Below are 21233 nucleotides of genomic sequence, written 5' to 3' on the forward strand. Positions count from 1 at the left end.
TTCAAAGCCCTGCCGAGCCAGCACATTAATCCCCCACTAATGACCTCGTTATTCCTAACGAGGCAGATCAAGGGACCTGCTGCCCAAGAGGATTTTGCACCGGGGCTTTTAGGGATGGGGGCACACAGGTGCCTGAGAGGGGAAGAAAAAAGGGATGAGGATGGTCTCCCACTCCTGCAGGGAGGGCACTGGCGCTTCCCCATTTCAGCAGCTCTGCCCCACACCGGTCCCCAGCCTGTCGCAGCAGCAGAGAACCCTCCACAGCCTGCGCCCCGAAAGAGCCCGGCCTGGCTGGGCACACACCCTCCCACCCGCAGAGAAACAGGATCACCCTGTTAATGGGGGGGGGGGGCCAAGACCACTGTGTGAGCCCAACCCTCAGAGCAGCCACCCGAGAGTCCGGCAGAGAGCAAAGCACCGCCACCGCCACAGAGCGCTTTATTTGTCACAGCCACACCAGCTCACTGCCCTCCTCTCTGCCCCGGGGGCGAGCCCCAGGATCCCAGGACCTGCTTTTTTCTGGGAAGGGCCCCCCAAGACAGGTGTCAGCACCCAGGGACAGGTGCTGGGACCGGCAGGGAAGGGGCACGGGGAGGGCTCAGCCCCCTGCGCAGCACAACCGGGACCTGTGAGGCAGAGAGAGCCGGGGGAGGGCGGTGTATCACAGAGCTGCGGTCACCCCACACCCCCAAAGGGATCCCCCGCAGGACAGACACCCACGGACGGACGGGATCAAAAAGGAGGGCAGGTCACCGCTATGGAGGGGGCGGAGCCGGGGAAGGCCACGCCCCCCTGCAGCGACTCAGCGAATGACTGGATTTGATTTGGGGGCGGGGCTTCGACGCGGCCACGCCCCTCTCTATGAATGGGGCTGGGTTGGGGCGGGGCCTTGATGTGGCCACGCCTCTGTAGGCGGAGCTTTGGCGTGATCGACTTTGGGTAACGGGAGGTTTTTGTAGGGACGGGGCGATGTGTTGGTAAATAAACCTTTCCCAGCATCATTTTTGAGAAGTATAAAGTGTCATTCACTGGGTGAGCACTGTTATTACCATTATTATTATTATTATTATTATTATTATTATTATTATTATTATTATTATTGTTATTATATTTATTATAATAATAAATTATATTAATTATAATAATATAATAATAGTAATATTATTTATGTTGTTAATTATTATTGCTAAAACAAGTTTTTAAAAATAATATTATTATTAAAACATTTTATTATTAAAATAATATTATTAAAGTATTGTTGTTATTAAAATATCGGTCCTACTATTCAAATATTATTAAAATATTGTTATAAAATGTTAATAAAGTAATAATATCAAAACACTTCCTATAAAATGATATTATTAAAATATTATTGTCAAATTATTATCGTATTATTATTATCATCACTATTATTATTACTATTATTATTATTTTCAAGGCATAGACCTGAGGGCTGTTTTCAGGCTGCTGGGGCACCCCATCTCTGGGGCTCAGCACAGGACAGGCTGCAGGAGGGATCTTGGATCCTGCTCCAAGCTGCCCCATCCTGAGGGGGCTGGGGCCTTGGTGCAGGAGGATGGGGCTCACCAGGAGCAGCCACTAAGAGCAGGGATGATCCCCTGGCTCAGAGGAGCTTTACTGGTTGGGACTCACAGCTCAGAGCTGGGTGCAGGAGCCAACCCTGGGGTTGGGGTCCCCACTGCAGCCAGGGTCGGGGTACAGCATCACAGCTAAGTCAGGGATCCCCATGGCAGACAGGTCCCCATTGGAGCCAGCCCCCCAGCAGTCCCAGGAAGGCACCAGCACTCGGGATTCCTGCCTGTCTCCAGCTGCAGGGTGACCACAGGTGACCCCCCACCAGCTGGGGCCATGCCACTCCCACCGGGATGTCCTCCAGATAACCTGCACCTCCAAAGCCCTGCCAGGGCTATCCAAAGCCCAATCCCCCCCCATCCAGCACCCAAACCCAAAGTGCTCCCTCACTAAGGCAAGGAGAGGGAAAAGTTCCCTGTTGGGGTGCTCAGGGGAGTCATCCCAAACCCCACAGTCACACCAACGTCACCACCAGCAATGATTTTTCAATGGGACCACGCTGAGGAAACACCACCGTGAGCTCCCAACTGCCCTGACCCCCCGGAGCAGCATCAGTCCTGGGAATAATTTCCTTTTTTAAAAGCTCTTGGTCAAACATCAATGCTTTTATTTTTTTTCCGCTGACCTTTTTGCTTTTTTTGTTGCTGTTGTTGTTGGTTTTGTTGGTTTTTTTCAAAGGGGAAGGTCTGCAGAAGGTGGAAAGTAATCAGGTTTTGGACCTGGGATAAAAAATAGCTGGAGTAGGCTGGGCTGACTCCTTATAATTAATAGTGTGCCTCGTAATAGGATTCTACAGCCTTCGGTGCTCCCTGGGAACACCTTTTTACATAAGATATTGCTCACGATGGAGCAGCAGAGTTTTGATTTATGGGGGTTTGGCCTCCCAGAAGCACCTGGGGGAGGTGGTCTGGCTGGTGGGTGGTATGGGGGGGGCAAGGGGCCAAAGGCAAGGAGGATGTTTCTGGCAGCCCAGCAGCCAGGTCAGGGGAAAGGGCTTTGGGGGGGGATGCCAGTGATCTGGGGGACAGAGCTGGTCCTGGGGCTGGGCCCCCTCTGCTCCAAAAGGGAGCCCACAGGGAGCAAGACCCCACATTGCCCGGGGAGGGGAGGAAGGAAGGGGGAGAAATGTTGGGAGGACACAAAAATCCCAGGAGGTGCCATAGCAAAGAGTTAAAAGCAAACACAGGAGTACAGAGTGGGAATGGGAGAGAGCAGGAAAGCGCGGGGGAAAGGGAGGGGATGAGAAAAAGCAGAAAAAAACCAGAATCTTGGGGGGTCCAGGGTGGAGTACACACACCCCCACATGTGTTGGAGCACCTTGGAACCTGCGGGTGTTAAACCTGGCCAGGGATCTCCGCCCATAAATCACCGTAACAAGCGCGGCCACGCGCCTTGTTCTTGTCTGACCGCAGCCAGCACGGCAGGAACGGCAGAGGAGTGTAATAATTAATAATCATTAGAATAATAATGCATAAAGACGGTAGCAAAGCAATTAGTCAGAGAGGGAGCGCTTGCTAATCGAGGTGGGGAGTTCCAGCCCAAACAGCCCGGGGAGGAGCAGGGGAGGGACAGGAGGGGGATGGAGGGTTGGGGGGGTGTAGGGGAGGATACCTGGCATGTCCCAGCGGAAGAGTGGGATGTGTGGGCGCCAGTTCCTACTGTCAGCAGAGGAAGGACCCCGGCTCCATCCCTGCCTGCAATGTGAGCCCCAGGTTCGTCTGCCCCGCGTGCCTCATTTTCCCCATCCCTGCGTGGACGCTGTGTGCTGGAGAAGGCTGTGGGAGGAGCCGAGCCCTGCGTCCACCAGGCTTTATTTTGGTTATTTCGGAGGGAAAGCAAGCAGAGGGTGCCAGCCAGGCTCTGTCGCGTCCCCTGCCTCGGGGTGGGTGTCACTCCATCCCCAGCTGGCTCTTCAGGGCTCGCAGATGTGCCGTGTTGATGTTGCCGCCCCCGCAGACCACGACCAGCACGGAGCCCAGCGGGGTCCGCAGCTTCCCCTCTCGCTGCAGCCGCTGCAGCCGCCCCGTGTAGAGCGTGGCCAGGGCGGCCCCGCACGCCGGCTGCACCAGCATCCTCTCGTCATCTGTGGGGACAAGACCACGGGGACATCCCGACACCTGCAGGGACTGCCTGCAGACACACGGTGCCCCCAGCACCCTGGCTCCAGCAGCTCCCAAGGTCTGGTGATGTCCCCATCACCCCTGTGATACCCAGCTGGCCCCACTCACCCAGGAACTGCTCCACAGCCCTCACAGCCTCTGTGTCCTCCACCACCTGGGAGATGATCTGGCACTCCTGGGAGCACTCCAGCGCCCGAGCTGCCACTGTCTTGGCTCCCAGGCACTTGGCCACACTGGGACATGAGGGGACAAGGTGGTCAGGGTGGTCTCAGGACCCCTCAGTGAGCTGGGCTGAGCCCTACCCGCTCGTTGCACACGTGGCTGCTCACCTGGTGATCTCAGGCAGGGTGACCAGCCGGCCAGCTTTCAGTGCCTCGTGGAAGCTGTGGGCTCCGTGGGTCTCAGCAGCAATGATGGGGACGTCCTGCCAGCCCACCTGGTGCAGGCCCTCCACGACACCAGCCAGCAGCCCCCCACCACCCACCGACAGCACGATGGCATCTGGTTTGGTCTCCAGAGAGTCCTTCAGCTCCCAGACCAGGCTGGTGTGACCCTGCCTGCAGGGCAAGGGGGGCAGGAGAATACAGCCTGGGATCACCCCGAGCCAGCCCACATCCCAGGGACGGGGATTAGGGGTGGGAGCTGGGCTCTGGCAGCACTCACCACACCAAGGGGTCATCAAAGGGGTGGATGTTGACCCAGCCCTCCGTCTTCAACAGCTCCTGGGCTCTCTTGTTTGCATCATCAAACACCTGGGGTGGAGGGCAGTGGGGGCTCAGAAGGGCTCCATACAGCCCTGTAGTGGTTTTCTGTGGCTGGGTTTTAGTAGCAGGGGTGGGAGGGGGGCTACAGGTGTGGCTTTTGCTGGAAGCTGCTAGAAGCTTGCCCTGTCTGGTGGAGCCAATGCCAGCGAGCTCCAGGATGGGCTTCCAGCCACTGGCCAAGGCCAAGCCAATTAGCAGTGACAGTAACGCCTCTGGGATAATAACATATTCAAGAACAGAAAGTTATTGTGCGGATGAAGATTCCAGCCAGGGAAGAGCAGAGTGAACAACAATGTAAACACCAAGGTCAGCGCAGAAGGAGGGGCAGGAGATTCTCCAGGCCCCGGAGCTGAGGCCCTGCAGCCCGTGGTGCAGACCACGGTGGGGCATCTGTGCCCCTGCAGCCCAGGGAGGAGCATCAGGATGCAGAGACTCCCTGCAGCCCATGGAGGAGCCCCTGCTGGAGCAGGCGGATGCAGGAAGGAGGCTGTGACCCCGTGGGAGGCCCAGGATGGAGTGGGGTCCTGCCGGAGACTTGTGGCCCGTGGAGAGGGAAGCCCAGGCTGGAGGAGGTTTTTCCCAGGTAGGACCCGTGGCCACTGTGGGGGACCCACACTGGTACAGCTCACTGGAGAAGGACTGCACCCCATGGAGAAGTGACTCACAGGACAGCAGTTTGGGAAGAGCTGCTGCCTGAGGGATGGACTCACGCCAGAGATGTCCATCAAGGACTGTCTCCCATGGGAGGGACCCCACGGGAGCAGGGGAAGGACTCCAACTCCTCTCCCTGACAGCAGCAGAAATAACAACTGACTGTAACCCCCATTCCCTGTCTCCCTGCACTGCTGGTGGGGAGGAGGTAGAACTTGGAAGGAAGGAGGGGTGGGGGAAAGGTGTTTTTAAGATTATTTTACTGCTCACTCTTTTGCTCTGATCCTTTTAGTAGCAAATGTAATTAATATCCCCACTTTGAGCCTGTTTTGCCTGTGATGGTGATCAGTAAGTGACCTTTCCCAGCCCTTATCTCAAGTCCTGAACCCTTCATTGTTTTATTTTTCTCTCCTCTGTCCAGTTACAGAGAGGAGTGAGAGAGCAGCTTTAGTGGCTACCTGGTGTCCAGACAGGATCAACCCACTACAAGCCCTCACACCACAGGGATGTGTCCCTTGTCACCACGAGCTGGGGGACACCAGAGCGGGTGGGGGTCCCAAGGGTGACCCTGCTGCCGTGCCAGGGTGCAGGTGATGCAGGAGAGAGACATTTTGGGATGGGATGTCAAGCACATCCCCAGCATCACTGAGCAGGCTGAGGTGAGGCTCAGCCCCCTCTGGTCCCCCCCAGGCCCCAGTTTTTACCTTGCCATAGACCTCCACGGTGGCCCCCAGCTCCTCCAGCTTGCGCTTGGGGATGGGGCCGCTGGTGCTGGGGATCACCACGGTGATGGGCAGCCCCAGCTTCTTGGCTGCATATGCTGCTGCCAGACCAGCGTTCCCCCCTGTGGGAAGCAGTGGCTCAGGCAGGGCTTGGCCCCCCATACATCCCCAGATTCCTCAGGGAATGAGCTGGGGATGGAGTTACCTGAGGAGCAGACGAATTGGCGGCAGCCCTTCTTGGCAGCCTGAAAGGTGGGAGAAAAAGAGGGAAGGGATTGGCTGTGTCCACCTGCCGTGTCCCTCATGGGGGCAGGAACAGTTCCCTGCCCATGCCATGCCCACACTCACCTCCTGGCAGAGATGCCCGATGCCCCGGATCTTGAAGGAGCCCGTGGGCTGGACGTTCTCCAGCTTCATGAAGACCTTGGTGCCCGCTGCCTTGGAGAGGGGCAGGCTCTCCAGGATGGGCGAGACAACATGGAAGGGCTTCTGGCCCCCACCAGGCTGGGCTGCCATGGCCCTGGTGATGGATGCTCTGCCAGGGAGAGGTGGTGGAGTCACCAGATCCTCCCCATCGGTCCCCCCCACAGCCTCGATGCCCACCCCGGGCTCGGTGTGAGGCACAGGAGCCCCTCAGGAGGGAAAGGGCTGTCCTCAGTGTTTCCTGCCAGCTCCAGGATGTAGGAGCACCTGTGGGGTCTCCCTGTCAGAGCCCCGGGACAGGCTGTGCCATCCCCTCCTCCATCCTTCTGGACCTCATTTCCCGGTGTCCGCAGGTGCCCCCAGCACGCCCTGTCCCATAACCCAGCCAGGGTCACTGCAGGGTGGGGGTTACCTGGTGTCCCCTGGGGCCTCGCTCCCTGTCCCCAGCTGCTCACCCGCCGCCGAGTCTGGGGGACAGAAGAGGGAGAGGTGACGTCGGAGGGGCCGTGCCGGTCCCTGTGCTCAGCAGCGCAAGGGGCGGCGGTCAGACATTGCCCCGGCCCTTCTGTTTGCTCAGCACTGTGGGAGTTTTACAGCCGCGGCGCTGGACCGACGCCGAAGGCGCCTGGCCATGGCTGGGCACGCTGCCGGGTGTCCTGGCCAGGACAGGCACATGTGGTCCTGCCAGCCAGATCCCTTCGAATGCTCGGGAGATGGGATGTGGGCACCCAGGAGATGGGGAGGGGGAGAAACAGCTCCCAAATGATTTTGGGGGTCCTTAAGGGTTTGCACTGGCTGTTCTCAGGTCCAACCAGGAACACGTCCCAGGAGATTTTAGGACTTTGCCCATTTGACCCAGGGCAGCCTGCACACCCCAACCCCCCACATAAGATACCACTTATTGCCTCCAAATGAGCCATCACACCCCTATGCCCATCCTGCCAAGTCCCACACCCCACAGCAGCCCCAGAATCCTGTCTAAGCTGCACATCCCAGGGAGGCTCAGTCCCTCCACCTGTATGAGCCCCCCAAGATGAGACCACCAGCCTCAGATGGCCATGCCAGGCACCCAGAAGAGGGTCAGGAGGGGTCTGGGTCAGGGGGACCACCCTACAAAGGTGTCCCCTGATCACCCCTTGGAGAGGGCCAAGCTGGAGCAGTCTGAAAGCAGAGGTTGCACGGGAATCCCAACAGGGAGACACCACACAGCAGCTGGCACAGGCACAACACAGCCAAATGGGGTGCACTGGGAACATCCCCACCCTCTTCAGTTCTGACCCACTGCCAGGCAGACAGCAATAAAACAAACACAGAATATCTGATTTTGGTCCCCTTGTTACCCAGTGAGTAGCTAAAAGTTGATACAGTTAATGCACTGGGTATCTGAATGCACAGGCTTGCTTATCAAACCCATATCAGGCTGGAACCAGAGGTCTTAGTGCTGTGGCTGGAGATGAACATCTCCATATCAAACAGGACCAGGACTCTCAGTCAAGTGACTGAAGGTGAACAACTCCATACAAGGAAATAATTAATAAGTTAATAATCTCCGGGAAATAATTGACATACTCCAGCCTTTACATAAGAAACAGGTTGACTATCTCTATAGCGTAAATAAACCACTAATTCAAAGTCGTGGTGTGTGTGACAGGAAGAGATGTCCCTCACACACCTGGCACCAAAAATAAAGTGCAAATAAAGCTTTCTAATACTATAAAGAGTGTTTTAGTCCCAATTTTCAGTGACATGCTGACCCAAATTGTGCTGCAAATGCCCCTGGGAGCATTCTTGCTAACAGGCAGTGAGAGCTGCAGGGCAGCCCTGCTCCTCATGGGATGGGAGAGGGCCGGGCCCTTGGTGACAGGAGCTGGGGAAGGGGTGCAAGGGGCCCCCAGGAGCTCACAGGGGAGAAGCTGGGGACCCCCTTGGTGAGACCACCATATGTCAGCTCAGCCCTGGGGTGCTTCAGGGTCCCTTTCCACACTAGACCTACCTCCTCCTCCCCCCTTTACCGTCTTTTGAGTCCATCCCTGCCTCAAGGAAGGCAGGGCCAGGCTGTCACCCCATCACTTCCCTTGGCCAGAGTCCCTGGGTGACACTGCAATAGCAGCTGGGGTGATATTTAACAACTTTTTGGTTTTTCACTTCAAAAAAAAAAAAAACCAAAAACAACCAAAAAAGGAGAGGAAGCAGCAACCCAGCCACTGTTACAATTCCAGCATGCCCCGTCCTTGGCACCAATGTGCTTGTCCCTCCTTCCTGCTCCTTCACTTGGTGATGGAGATCTCCTATCTGCCAAAACTGAGGCACAAGGATCCCCTGAGCAGCTCCCCCTGCCACAGGAGCTCACACACCACAGGGACATCAGGGGACACAGGCTCTGCCACCCCCACCTTACCTGCAACCCCTCCCCACACAGTGGGCTATGGACACCCTGTCTTGTCCAGTGCACCCATCCCAGATTTTGGGATGCGAGCACCCCAACAGCCCAGACCTGCTGCATCCCACCCCCCTGCAGACCCCACGGAGCCCCAGGGGCCCCCAGTCCTGCTGGGAACCTGGCACCTTCAAAGCCCTGCCGAGCCAGCACATTAATCCCCCACTAATGACCTCGTTATTCCTAACGAGGCAGATCAAGGGACCTGCTGCCCAAGAGGATTTTGCAACAGGAGTTTTGGGGATGGGGGCACACAGGTGCCTGAGAGGGGAAGAAAAAAGGGATGAGGATGGTCTCCCACTCCTGCAGGGAGAGCACTGGCTCTTCCCCATTTCAGCAGCTCTGCCCCACACCGGTCCCCAGCCTGACGCAGCAGCAGAGAACCCTCCACAGCCTGCACCCCGAAAGAGCCCGGCCTGGCTGGGCACACACCCTCCCACCCGCAGAGAAACAGGATCACCCTGTTAATGGGGGGGGGGGGCCAAGACCACTGTGTGAGCCCAACCCTCAGAGCAGCCACCCGAGAGTCCGGCAGAGAGCAAAGCACCGCCACCGCCACAGAGCGCTTTATTTGTCACAGCCACACCAGCTCACTGCCCTCCTCTCTGCCCCGGGGGCGAGCCCCAGGATCCCAGGACCTGCTTTTTTTCTGGGAAGAGCCCCCCAAGTCAGGTGTCAGCACCCAGGGACAGGTCCCAGGCCTGGAGAGCCCCGTGGCGGGGAGGGAGAATGGGAGGCTCAGCCCCCTGCGCAGCACAGCCTCCCCTGCCTCCAGGACCTGAGAGGCAGAAAGAGCCAGGGGAGGGTGGTGTATTACAGAGCTGTAACCCCCCCACACCCAGCTGACCCCTAAGGGGATCCCCCCACAGGACAGACACCCACTGATGGACGGACAGGATCAACCCACGGGTGCCTGTTCAGTCCCAGTGGACCTTGACTGGGGGGAACGTCCAGAGGTCTGGGTGGCCCATGTGGAGCAGGGAGCTGCAGGGGGACGTGCTCCAGCGGAAGGGGGGCACATCATCCCACGTGGGGCCACTGGCAGCCACCAGCCCAAAGGAGGGGACCATGCCCGAGGAGGTGACCTGGAGCCGGGGAGACAAAACAAGGTGTGAATCAGCACAGGGGAATGGGCAGCACAGCCTGGGGGAGCTGTCGGGGGGGGTGCTCCCCCCAGGAGGAGACTCCTCCCTAACGGGGCTGCCTGAATGCCCCACCTTCATGTCGGTGCCACCGTGGCAGCGCTGGCGCAGGGCAGGGAAGGGGTAGGTGCCATTGGGGGGGTTGAGGTCGGAGCGGGCAGAAATGGCGTTCTCGGCGTTCTGGGGGGGGTCGCAGCCCCTGCACCGCGACAGAGGGTCCTGCAGGTAGTTGTTGGACCTGCCAGGAGAGGGGCCAGGAGAGAGTCACGGGGAAGACATAAATTTACAGTGATGAAACAATATCACACCCAAGGGTGGCAAACCCCTGGGGGGTGTGGAACAGCCGGGTTTGGGGGGTCCCCAGCACAGACCTCATGAGGCGGATCATGGAGTCCAGGTCATGGACCAGCGTCTGGTTCCGGCGGAAGATCTGGGCCCGCGGGTTCTTGTCGTAGGTGAACCAGTCTCCATATTTCCTCACCAGCTCCAGGTTCCCACTGGCATTGAAGATCTCCTCAAAGTACCTGGGGGGGGGGGGGGGACCCAGAGAGTCAGCACTCAGCAGAGGGGTGGGGGGCAAGGCCCAGCATTGCTGCCCCCCTTTATGGGGCAGCTGTGGGTGGGATGGGGTGGATGGCACTCACGGTACGTTGTAGCTGGCCCAGTAGCCCTGCTGGTACAGCAGCTCCGTCAGATCAGCCTCCACCACCAGGCCCCTGCGCTGGGAGGAAGAGCATCGGTCAGAGCAGAGGGGAAAGATCCAGTGGGGATTAGGGGAGATGCCTTAGGATGGGCTGGGACACATGCTGGAGGTCCTTACCGTGTTCCCACCCCAGCCAGGGGTGCTGGGCACCCATCACCTCTACACAGGCATCCCCAGAGCCTCTAGCCACAGACACACCCACATCTCCATTTCCCACTGCCCACCCAATGGGCTGGAGCAGACATGACCCTCAGGGCTTTCCCAAACCCACAGGGATGGGAGAGGAGATGCTTCCACTGTGGCTCAGCTCAGCGCAGGAGCTGCTGCTCAGGGAGGAAGGGGGTCACTCACGGGATCTGCTCCAGCACGGTCAGCACGCCCGGCGATGGGCTCGCTCTGCCTGGCGTGAAGGCGTTGTAGTCCACCACCATCCACTGGTTGTTGTAACTGGCACGGAGAACAGGAATTGCATGCCTCTGGTAGCCAGCCTCCTCCCAGGGACTCTCCATCCAGTCCCACCTTGCCCTGGGGATAAATTCCCGTGCCCCATCCCACCCCACTCACGTGCCGCTGTTGAACCGCCGGAAGACAGTGGCCCACTCGGGCCCGCTGCGGGCCAGCCGGTTGGCCACGATGTTCCTCAGCCACTCCAGGACGCTGCCCCGCGGGTCCAGGTACTTCCACCGCGCCGGGTTGTTGTTCCCGATGGTGGTTTCCAGCGCTACCTGCGGGGAGGACAGTGAGGGGCAGGACAGCGGGGCCGGGGAGGGGTCCCCGAGCGCCACAGCCACTCACCAACCCACTGCTGAGGATGTAGAAATCATCTGCAGAGAAGATGGTGCCAGGGTAGGAGGAAAACACCTGGATGCTCCCGGGGATCTGAGACTTGCCTGGAGGGGGGGATGGAGAGGCAGGGGAGCATCAGAAGGGGGGTGTGAGGCGCAGCCCCCCCAGCCCAGCCCACGCACCGGCGGCTGAGGCGCGGAAGGGCAGCGTGTACTTCTTGATGAGGCGCAGCATGGACTGGTAGGAGTTCCAGGTGTCGTGGGCCACCAGGAGGTCCCGATTGCCCGGCAGCAGCTTCACCAGGGCAGAGCAGGAGCCTGAGCCCAGCACACGCTGCGGGGAGGAGCGGTTCAGGGCAGACTCCAGGTCCTCCAGGTCACCCCCCAACTGCAGCAGCCTGAGGGGAAGCAAGATATATGAGGTACCAGGTGGGGGACACCCCAGCACATGAGCTGAGCTGGCTCAGAGCTCTCTGTCTGTCTGCCCATCCAGGCTGGAGCCATTTATTCATCCCACACTAATGCAGGCGCTCGTGCTGGGAGCACCTGGGGAGCCAGATTAGGGAGGGAAGGGCGAGCACAGCAGTGGGGAAACTGAGGCAGGAGCTGTGGGGGGACCCACTGCCCAGACCATAGTGTGGGGAGGAGGAGAAACAGCCTTGGTTCCATCCTGCCCCAGCAGCAGAGGACAAGCACCCACAGAACATGGATGAGGTAAACTGGGAGCAGAACTGGCTGTCTCTGGACATGCAGGAATTGTCCCCAGCCACAGGATGCCCCAGCCACACCTTGAGACAACCACCTCCCACTCTCCACCACCTCCAAGAAGGAGCTTACAGGAAGCCAAAGGGTGCCAGGGTGAACCTGCCCCGGGGGAAGTCCAGGCGCCTGTTGTAGCTGTCCTCCAGCCCCTTCAGCTGCAGCAGGGCCAGGCGCACCTGGGGACAGGGGACAGAGCTGGCACCCGGCTTCCCCGAGGAAGAGGGGTGAGAGATTTTGGGGGATGGGCTCCCCCATTCCCCCAGGGGATGCAGCAGATCCAGTGGGTCCCAGTGCTGCTGCAGAGGCAGGAAGAGGCACAGGGGGAAGTGTCACTGTCAGCAAGGTCATGACTCAGCACTCATGCCTAAGGGTGGCCGAGTCACCCCCTGGGCACCCCAAAGGCAGCACGTGAAGCTCCAGCACTGAGAAAGTCACGAGTCGCTTCTTCTCGCCCCAGGGAGGAGGATCCACGTGGCCACATCCCTGTCATCCTGCCTGGAGCCCAGCCAGGACATCTCACTGCCCTGTCCCCTCCTCTGAATTGAAGCCCCAGCTATCCCAGGAGGATGCAGTGGAGTTCTCCTGGGGTGGGGGTACCCCATCCTCACCTGGTGCCAGTACTCGGGGTCCTGCCCCTTCCCCATCTGCTCCTCCATCCAGCCCAGGTTGGCCTCCAGGTAGTCCCGGAGCTTCTGGCAGTACTCGCTCTCGTACTTGAAGGGCCCGCAGTAGCCCACCATGGTGTTCATCCAGTGCATGTACATCAGCTGGGGGGCACAGCGTGGCGTCACCGGCGGGGAACAGCCGGGGAAAGAGGGAAGGGAAGGGGACATGTCCTCCAGGGCCCCATTTTTGGAGGGGTCACCCCTTACCTGCTCGGTGACAGCGGCCTCGGCGAGCCCGGCAGCGTAGGCCTGCAGGCTGTCATTGTACGAGGCGTTGGTGGTCACCTCGAGGAAGGCCCAGCTGGGGGGGACACGGTCACGGAGACACGGTCAAGGGTGGGTGACGGGTGGGACGAGGCTCCCCCGGGTCAGCCCCGCCACCCATCCCCGCTCGGCTCCATGCCACCCCCGTCCCGTCCCACCCGGGTCAGCCCCACCACCCATCCCCGCTCGGCTCCATGCCCGTCCCCACCCGGGTCAGCCCGTGCCGTCCCTACCCGACGTGGGGGATGCGGTCATCGAGGCTGGCCCAGGCCACGGCGGCGGGGAGGCGGCCGGGCAGGACACGCAGCCGCCCGGAGCCGGGCTCCAGCAGCACGGAGACATTGCGGGGCGCCGGGGCGGGGGCTGCCCCGGCCGGTCCGGCGGAGAGGAGCGGGGAAAGAAGCGGGGAAAGCAGAATCGCCGACAGCAGCGCCCGCGGGGCCGCCATGGCGGGGACACCGCGGGGCGGGGCCAACGGGGCGGGGCCAGGGCGAGGCCACGCCCCGATGTGTGAATGGGGCGGTGTGTTGATGGGCGGGGCTTAAACTTGGTCACGCCCCCTTCGGCCGTCCCGCCATGACATGAATGGGGCGTGTCCGGTTGGGGCGGGGCGATCGGGTGACCACGCCCCCCGCGAGCCCTCCGTGGGATGAACGTCGAGGAGGGACGGGTTTTGGGGCGTGTCCTGTGGTCTGGTGACCTTGGTCTCACCAACCGGCCCTGCGGGCCTGGGGACCTTCGCTGCCCCCCAACAACCCACGTCCCTCCTATCGTACTCCCCCACGACCCCACGCTCATATTCAGGCCCTCATTTCAACGCCCACGGGAGATGTGTGCAGGTCGCACCCCCAGCCCCAGCCATGTCCCACCATTAAGGACCACGCCAAGAGAGGCTCGTGAAACCTGGGGCTGGTGCGGGGGGACGAGGCCCCACGGGGGTTCGGGGCAGGGGGACACACGAGGTGTTGGTCCCCCTGTGGGCCCCAGCCCCGCCGCAGCCCCTCCTTGTGCAATCGCGGGCGGCGCCTGTTTACTGCCTCCCGCTCCTCCTCCTCCTCCTCCTTTTCCGGCGGGCAGTCTACCTGCGGAGCGGTTGTCCCGGGGGGACGGGGGTAGAGGGCTCGGCCTCGCGTGGTAAAGTCACGGTGGGCTGCACACAGTCCCCCCGGAGAGTCCCCCAGTGGAGGTGGAAAAGATGCCACACGCCCGGGGCTGTTCTGGGCAGGGCGGCACCTCAAAGGCACTGCTCGTGTGGGCACATGGTGGCCCAGCACGTCCCACCAGCTCCCAGTTGCTGCGGTTAATTTCCCATGTGGGCAGTAGTGCCCACATGTCCCCGTTCCTGTGCTCAGCGCTGTGTGAGACCACCCCGGGCACCCGGACCCGGCCACTCGTGGGTGCAGAAGCCAAGAGGGGAGCACAGGGACACGCGGCAAGCACCCAAATTTGGCCTAAAAACAGAAAAACCGACTGAGAAAGCATCCCTGTCCCAGCTGGGTCTGGGGGCCATGCCCCGGGCCAGCTCCTGGCGGGGCCAAGGCTTCCACCACTGGATACCACTGGTCTTTGGGTACCAGGGGGACCTGGGGACCCCTGGGAGACGCTCCCGGCTGGGCATTGCCTATATTTTTTATTTTCCTTCCTTTCCCCTCTCCCCGGGGAGAAGGGCAGAATGCGACTTTGAGGAGACTGGCCAGGGTGGGACATGGATGCTTGAATCCCATCAGGATGTCGGGGCTCCAGCCGTGGGGACTAAGCTGCACATCCTCCCCCCAGAAACACGGCTCGGGGTCTTGCACAGGGCAGGGTCGAGGCTGGGGTGTCCCGGAGCGGGGGACACCGGGGCGGAGAGGGGCACCAGCAGCACCCCCGGCCCCTCTGTCTCGAGCCACCGGCACAGGGGTCTGCGCAGCCCCGGTTCACCATCCCCGGCCGTGCCTGCGATGAGTTCGCCCGCTCTCAGAAGGTCACTCCAAAGGGGGCTGTAGGTGGGCGCAGCACCCAGGGTGGGTGTCCCGGCTTGAGAGGGACGGGACGGGGCAGAGAGTCGCGCGTGTCCCCCCTCCGCTGCCACCCCGCCACCAGCGTGGGAAAGTGCCGCTGTCGCTTTAAGGGCGAAGGGTGGCGGCCCCTTTAAGGCGGGGGGGGGGGCGCGGAGGGGATCAGCTGCCCGCGCACGGCAGCGGGGCCGCGCCGACACGGTGGGTGCGCGCCGCGGGTGGGGTCCCCGGGTACCCCCGCATCCATCCCCCCGCATCCCCGCCCGGTATCCCCCACCCCTCGGGGTCCCCGTCCCCCACCCCCCCGCATCGGAGTCTCCCCGTCCCCCTGTCCCTCCGCTTTGGGGGGTGCCCCCAGGTCCCCTGGTCCTGCCTGGGGTGTGGGTGCCCACCCCCATCTCCCTAAGCTCGGGGCGGCCCCGGGGCTGAGCCCCCCCCCACCCCCCCGGCGGGGACGTGGCGGGGCGGCGAGGGCTCAGCCTGCCCGCGGGGGGCTCTGCCTTCTATCCTTTTTATTCTTTTTATTTTAAATAATAATTTCTGGGTTTTATTGTTAATTTTTAACCCCTCCTCGCCCCGCACGTGGAGCGCGGGATGGGGGTGCGGGAGCAGTCCCCGATCGCTCCCCCCGGGGGCCGCTGCCGGCGGTAGGTGCCCCCCGGTGCTGCCCCCCGCCATGGGGCAGGGGGCCATGGGGCAGGGGGCCGCGGGGCTGGCCGGGGTGCTCAGCCTGGCCGGGGCACAGCCAGCCGGGACCCCGCTGCTGCTGGACGTGGGGCGCACGGTCTCTCCCAGGGGGGATGCTCTGAGCCACGGACGGGGCCTGGATGTGAGTCTGGGGGCTGCGGTGGGGTTTGGGGGGAAGCGGGAGGGATTTGGGTGCTGCCGGGGTAGTGGGATCCCGTCTCGTCCCGTCCCCGATTGCCGTGTCCTCGCCATCGCAGTTGGGATCTCACCAGGATTTCCTCCGTTGCTGGTTTTCTCCTCCTAAAACCTCGCCGCCTGCCAGGCCGGCGCCTTCCCAGGGCCGGGGTTGGCTGGGGGCTGTGTGGGGACAGGGACAAGGGTGTGGGCAAGGGCTTCCTACCCTGCTGTCCCTGGCACAGCCCTTCACCCGCGCACATGTAGCACAGACGGGGTAACTGAGGCAGGGGTGACAGTGACCTGCCGAAAACAGCCCCTCAGAGGGGCAGGGTGCCTGATGTGGGGAGTGGAGGGTGCTCGGGGTGGGCAGTGCACCTCAGGGTGCCCGATGGCAGCCCTCGGGGGGGACAGGGGGTGCTCGGGGTGGGGAGAGGCTCGGGGAACCCGGCTGAGCAGTCCCTGCTCTGCCCCGCAGTGCTGGGAGGTTCGGAAACAGAACAGCTCCGAGTGGTGCCGCTTCATCCGATCCAACCCCGACTGCCGGATGGACGGGGGCTTCCTCGACTACCTCAATGGGGTCTTCTGCGTCTTCCCCCCCCGGCTGCTGCCCCTCGCTGTCACCCTCTATGTAAGGACGGGAGCAGGGCAGTGCTGGGGGATGCTCCTCTGTGGGGGTGTGGGGTGGGGACCCCACTGACCCCTCTCTGTGCCACCCCTGACCCCGCAGGCTCTCTGGCTGCTGTACCTGTTCATCATCCTCGGTGTGACAGCAGAGAAGTTGTGAGTGGCCCCGCAGAGGAGGGGACGGTCCCCGGGGTGAGTGGGAGCCCCGTGGTCCCCGAGCAGCCCCATCAACCCTCTCCGCCTCCTTCTCTGCCTTTCCAGCTTCTGCCCCAACTTGTCGGCCATCTCCACCAACCTGAAGCTGTCCCACAACGTGGCAGTATCCTTGGCAAAGCGCATGGGAACTCATCCAGGGAGGGGGGGATGTAGGGACAGGGCAGTGGAGGTGGCTGTGATAGGGTCGCTTTGTGTCCCCTTGGCACCGTGCCAGGGGAAATCAATTCAGAGCGTGAGCCTGGAGGTGGCACTGGGACAAGTGGTCCTGTGCTGGCACTGGGTGGGAATGCACAGCCCCCCTGTGTCCCCACAGGGGAAGAGACCCCCAGGCCTTTTCCTTGACACACCCTCTCCATGGCGTCACCTTCCTGGCCTTTGGAAATGGGGCACCGGATGTCTTCAGTGCCGTGGTGGCCTTCTCCGACCCCCGGACAGCGGGGCTGGCCATCGGGGCCATCTTTGGTAAGGGGACTCCCACTGCCAGCTCCTCCCTGGGAGCTGCTGGCTTGGGACCCGTGTTTGGGGGGAACATTGTGGAGCCGTGGGATGTTCCCACCCGCTGAGAGGGTCCCGTGGTGTTGGCAGGTGCCGGTGTGTTCGTGACCACGGTGGTGGCCGGGGGCATCGCCCTGGTCAAGCCCTTCACGGCCGCCTCCAGGCCCTTCCTCAGGGATGTCATCTTCTACATGTTGGCCGTCTTCCTCACCTTCATGGTCCTCTACTTCGGCAGGATCAGGCTGGGGGAGGCTCTGGGTGAGTGCTGGGGGGGTGCTGGGGCTGGGGGATGGTGGGAGCAGCCTGGGGGTGCCATAACCCCCCCCCATCACTCCCCCCTCCCAGGTTACCTGGGGCTGTACGTGTTCTACGTCGTCACCGTGGTGCTCTGCACCTGGATCCACCGGCGGCAGCGGGGGGACGGGACGGCCCCCCCCGGGCCCTGGGAGCCAGGTAAGGGCCACCTGGCTGTGGTGGGACCCCGGGTGTGTCGGGGTTTCCTTACACTGTCCCCCTCCACTCCTCCTCCCCCCAGAGATGCCGACGGATTCCGAAGAGCCGGAGCCCCCAGGCACAAACAGCAGTGACTATGGTATGTTCTTCCTGCTGGGCTTGGGGCTGGCTCTGTCCTCGGGGGTCCCAGAGACCCCCAGGCTGCTGCACATGTGGCTGAGTCCATGGGGTGTGCATGGCCAGGTGCTGCCCTGGGGCAGGTGGATCCCCCTGAAGCACACAGGGCACTGCAGCCCCACACTGGAAGGGCTGGGGGAGCCCAGGGAACCCCCCCTCACCCTGCTCAGCCGCTGTGGCCCCTCTCAGGTGAGGAGTACCGGCCCCTGCTCCCCTCCCAGGAGACCTCCCTGCGCATCCTCACCACGGCCCTCAGCCCCCTGGACTACTGCAAGTGGAGGAGGAAGCCCTGGTACTGGCGGCTCTTCAAGGCCTTCAGGGTGAGTAGGGGGGACATGAGCCAGGAGAAGCCCCCCCATGGGGCTTCCCCAACCCTGCTGGCCCTTGGGACTGTGTCACCCCCCCAGGCTTTGGAGTGGGGATGGTGGGATGTGTGGTGGGTTGGGGATGGGTCACGGGGCACCTCGCGGGGTGTCTCAGCTTGGGGGTCCCTCACCCCAGGTGCCCGTGGAGCTGGTGCTGCTGCTCACTGTTCCCGTTGTGGACCCTGACAAGGATGACCTGAACTGGAAGAGACCCCTCAACTGCCTGCACATCCTCACCAGCCCCCTGCTCTGCATCCTCACCCTGAAGTCGGGCGCCTGTAAGAGTCCGGGGCATTCCCAGCTCCCAGGAGGGGACGGGACTGAGATGGCCACCAAAGCCCTGGGGACTACAGGAGCCCCTCGGAGCTGGCTCCCTGTTCTGGGGAGGGAGGATGGGCAGTGAAGAGCCAAGCTGGGGGCCTGGTTTGCAGCTGGATGCACCCTCACAGGGGCTGGGGTGGCCCCCCAGCATCCAGGACCTGGAGTAAAAATGGAGCAGGCCTGGCCTGCCTGGAGAAACTAAGGCACTGAGGGGAGCAACCCTCTGAGAGCTTGGTTTAGAGGTGGCTTTAGGGGACGAGGCTTTACCTCCTACCTTGAGTTTGGTCAGATCCTGTCCCAGCCTCTCTCATGTCCCCTCTCCCCACCATGTGCAGATGGGCTGTACCAGATCCAGGGCATCTTCCCAGTCTGGGGACTGGTCACACTGGTTGGCTCTGTCCTGGCCATCATCATCTTCATCACCACAAGCAACGAGGAGCCACCCAAGTATCACTGTGTAAGGTGTCCTCCAGCCCTGAACACCCACCAGGGACCAGCCCAGCCTGCTCTGGTCTGGGCCGAGGGTCCTGGGGGCAGAGCAGGAGCCAGGACCTCTTTCCCATTCCCCAGCGTCCCCAGGAAGGATATGACTGGCTGAAGGTGGGCAGGGCCCTGTGGGATGTACCCAGAACCCAGCTTGCACCTCTTCCTGGCAGGTATTTGCCTTCCTTGGGTTTTTGGCCAGTGCCATGTGGATCAACGCTGCAGCCACAGAGCTGGTGAACATCCTGCGGACCCTGGGCATCATCTTCCAGCTGAGCAACACCGTGCTGGGCTTGACACTGCTGGCCTGGGGCAACAGCATCGGTGGTGAGGGCTCTGCTGTGCCCCAGTGCCCCCCAGGCACACCCTGGGGTCCCCCTGCCATCCCCCAAGGTCTCCCCTTCTCGCTCTGCAGACACCTTCTCCGACCTCACCATGGCACGGCAGGGCTATCCCCGCATGGCCTTCTCCGCCTGCTTCGGGGGCATCATCTTCAGTATCCTTTGGGTGCCAGGGGCAGGGGCTGCCTCAATTTCCCTGCCTACAGCCCAGGAGAGGCCCTGGTCCTGTGGGACCCCTGGAGAGGAGCCAGGCAGGATCCAGCCCAGAGCCCCAGTGATGTTGGCAACCTCCTTGATGTCCTCACGGTGTGGGGGGACTGGTGTGGTATTTGTGAGCTGCAGGGGTGGAGCCATCAGCACCACCACACTGTCCCCCATGGCTCTCCCAGCCCCAGAAGGGTGGGAGTTTGGGCTGGAGTCTGGCAAATTTGGGATTTGCCAAAGTGAAAGAGGGGAAGACAGAGCCTGTGCCTCCCTCTGGTGGGTCCCCAAACCAGGCTGAAGCCTCTCCTCCTCGACTGCTCCAGGTTGTATTTACAAGCAGGGGAATGCTTTGGGGCCAGGCAACAACCATGGGGTGCAGAAAGGAGAAGGAGGAGGACAAGGAAGGCTGGTGCTGTGCCCCTCCCCAGGGCGGGAGGGATGTGGCTGGTTCTGTCGCTGCCCCGAGGTCTCCTGTGCTGTGTCTCCATCCTGAACGTGCCCCAGACATCCTGGTTGGAGTGGGACTGGGCTGCCTGCTGCAGATGAGCAGCAGCCAGCCACTGGTGAAGGTAAGGCTGCAGCAACACGGTGACACAGGTCAGGCTGGCAGCAGGACCCCGGTGTCACCCCACATCACTCCCCCTCTCTCTGGCAGCTGGAGCCTGACAGCCTCCTGGTCTGGGTCCTGGCAGGGGCCCTGGGGCTGAGCCTGGTCTTCTCCTTCGTGTCGGTGCCAGCTCAGTGCTTCCAGCTGGGCAAGGCCTACGGCGTCTGCCTCATCACCTACTACCTGGTGTTCCTCTGCGTGGCCCTGCTGACCGAGTTCAGGGTGATCCATCTCTCCACCTCTGACTGACCCCAGGGGATCACATCCAGCCCTGGATCTCACTCTGCCCCTTCCCTGTCCCTGCCAGGGGGACAAGGGCACCCTGACCCCAGCTGAGCTGCTGGAGGTGCCAGCCCAGCCCTCAGCCTTCACTTCAGAAGAGAGGAGGGCTGTGGTTAGAGAGAGGAGTTAGTCACTGGCCACATCCTCTGCTCGCTCTGTTTAATCTGTTTAACTCATGGCAGCCCTGGGCAGGAGGGAGGTCGAGACCTCAGCTGCCTCTGGTCCTGGTGGCAGGGGCAGAGAATGGGGCAGCTCCAGTTGGGGGGCACAAGAAGAGAGGCTTTACCTCCTCAACCACTTCACCTTCCCCTCCTCACCTCCATCCAGCTGGTCCAGGACAGGGCTGGGGCTGTTGTGTACACAGGGTAACTCTAAAAGTCCAAGCAGATGTTTGTCCTTTTAAAGGACACTCTGTGTTGGCACCGTGGGGCTGGAAGAGCAGCTGGGGCAGAGCCAGACAGGGTTAAGGTGAGTCAGCGCTCCAGGGCAGCGCTGGGTTTAGTGCAGGCAAAGCTGGAGGAAAAACAAACACCAAACCAAGGGAGGCTGGTTTCCCCTGCTTTTTTTAGTGATGTTTTTCAACCCGAGTTTCAGATCCTGCTTTTCTCCTCCTCCTCCTCCTGGGGCGGGTAGAGCTGTAGGAAAGAACCTGGAAGTTTCGACACAGTGTTAGCCTCTGGCAGGACTAGGTTTAGACACTGTAAAAAAATTGCAATAAAAAACCCTCACAAACCCAGCCTTGGCTTCTGTTTGCTGCGAGGGCAATTTCT

The 21233-nt window shown here is 61.5% G+C and overlaps 3 protein-coding genes across 5 annotated transcripts; 1 reads left to right on the top strand and 2 right to left on the bottom strand.

Moving 5' to 3' along the window:
- Positions 1-567: 567 nt before the first annotated feature.
- Positions 568-16865, bottom strand: PLBD2 (phospholipase B domain containing 2). 3 transcript variants are annotated; one of them, XR_004360141.1, is made up of 13 exons: positions 13265-13487; positions 12975-13068; positions 12711-12869; positions 12178-12278; positions 11524-11738; positions 11351-11445; positions 11120-11280; positions 10907-11002; positions 10497-10568; positions 10224-10376; positions 9928-10090; positions 9540-9795; positions 568-677 (listed from the first exon to the last, which is right to left on the bottom strand). XR_004360141.1 is itself a non-coding variant. In XM_032705661.1 (13 exons), exons 4-13 carry the CDS (start codon positions 12864-12866, stop codon positions 9628-9630), a joined length of 1380 nt encoding a protein of 459 aa, XP_032561552.1. In that variant the 5' UTR covers positions 12867-12869; positions 12975-13068; positions 15988-16075; positions 16641-16865; the 3' UTR covers positions 9245-9627. The 3 variants fall into 3 exon arrangements, 2 of the variants coding, with proteins under 2 accessions (XP_032561552.1, XP_032561551.1); XM_032705661.1 differs by lacking the exons at positions 568-677; positions 13265-13487 and adding exons at positions 15988-16075; positions 16641-16865 and having other exon boundaries at positions 9245-9795; XM_032705660.1 differs by lacking the exon at positions 568-677 and having other exon boundaries at positions 9245-9795; positions 13265-13516.
- Positions 2219-6859, bottom strand: SDSL (serine dehydratase like). Its single transcript, XM_032705665.1, has 8 exons — positions 6686-6859; positions 6199-6385; positions 6056-6095; positions 5833-5972; positions 4377-4465; positions 4043-4270; positions 3822-3946; positions 2219-3676 (listed from the first exon to the last, which is right to left on the bottom strand). Exons 2-8 carry the CDS (start codon positions 6364-6366, stop codon positions 3483-3485), a joined length of 984 nt encoding a protein of 327 aa, XP_032561556.1. The 5' UTR covers positions 6367-6385; positions 6686-6859; the 3' UTR covers positions 2219-3482.
- Positions 15197-21199, top strand: SLC8B1 (solute carrier family 8 member B1). The gene is made up of 15 exons (XM_032705659.1): positions 15197-15860; positions 16371-16523; positions 16623-16675; positions 16781-16838; positions 17092-17197; positions 17321-17488; positions 17576-17683; positions 17766-17822; positions 18050-18180; positions 18362-18503; positions 18882-19003; positions 19203-19356; positions 19445-19525; positions 20079-20143; positions 20230-21199. Exons 1-15 carry the CDS (start codon positions 15708-15710, stop codon positions 20428-20430), a joined length of 1752 nt encoding a protein of 583 aa, XP_032561550.1. The 5' UTR covers positions 15197-15707; the 3' UTR covers positions 20431-21199.
- Positions 21200-21233: the final 34 nt, after the last annotated feature.

Source organism: Chiroxiphia lanceolata, chromosome 18 (genome assembly GCF_009829145.1).
Source record: "Chiroxiphia lanceolata isolate bChiLan1 chromosome 18, bChiLan1.pri, whole genome shotgun sequence".
NCBI classification, from domain to species: domain Eukaryota; kingdom Metazoa; phylum Chordata; class Aves; order Passeriformes; family Pipridae; genus Chiroxiphia; species Chiroxiphia lanceolata.

Coding starts and splice junctions, on each gene's coding strand:
- SDSL (XM_032705665.1), bottom strand. CDS start 6,366: ATGGCAGCCCAGCCTGGTGGGGGCCAGAAGCCCTTCCATGTTGTCTCG. Junction 6,096..6,198: donor TCGGGCATCTCTGCCAGGAG/GTGAGTGTGGGC, acceptor CCCACCTTTCAG/GCTGCCAAGAAGGGCTGCCG. Junction 3,677..3,821: donor GGCTGTGGAGCAGTTCCTGG/GTGAGTGGGGCC, acceptor TTGTCCCCACAG/ATGACGAGAGGATGCTGGTG.
- PLBD2 (XM_032705660.1), bottom strand. CDS start 13,479: ATGGCGGCCCCGCGGGCGCTGCTGTCGGCGATTCTGCTTTCCCCGCTT. Junction 13,069..13,264: donor GACCGCATCCCCCACGTCGG/GTAGGGACGGCA, acceptor TGTCCCCCCCAG/CTGGGCCTTCCTCGAGGTGA. Junction 9,796..9,927: donor ACGGTGGCACCGACATGAAG/GTGGGGCATTCA, acceptor CCCCGGCTCCAG/GTCACCTCCTCGGGCATGGT.
- SLC8B1 (XM_032705659.1), top strand. CDS start 15,708: ATGGGGCAGGGGGCCATGGGGCAGGGGGCCGCGGGGCTGGCCGGGGTG. Junction 16,839..17,091: donor AGCTGTCCCACAACGTGGCA/GTATCCTTGGCA, acceptor CACCCTCTCCAT/GGCGTCACCTTCCTGGCCTT. Junction 18,504..18,881: donor CACCCTGAAGTCGGGCGCCT/GTAAGAGTCCGG, acceptor CACCATGTGCAG/ATGGGCTGTACCAGATCCAG.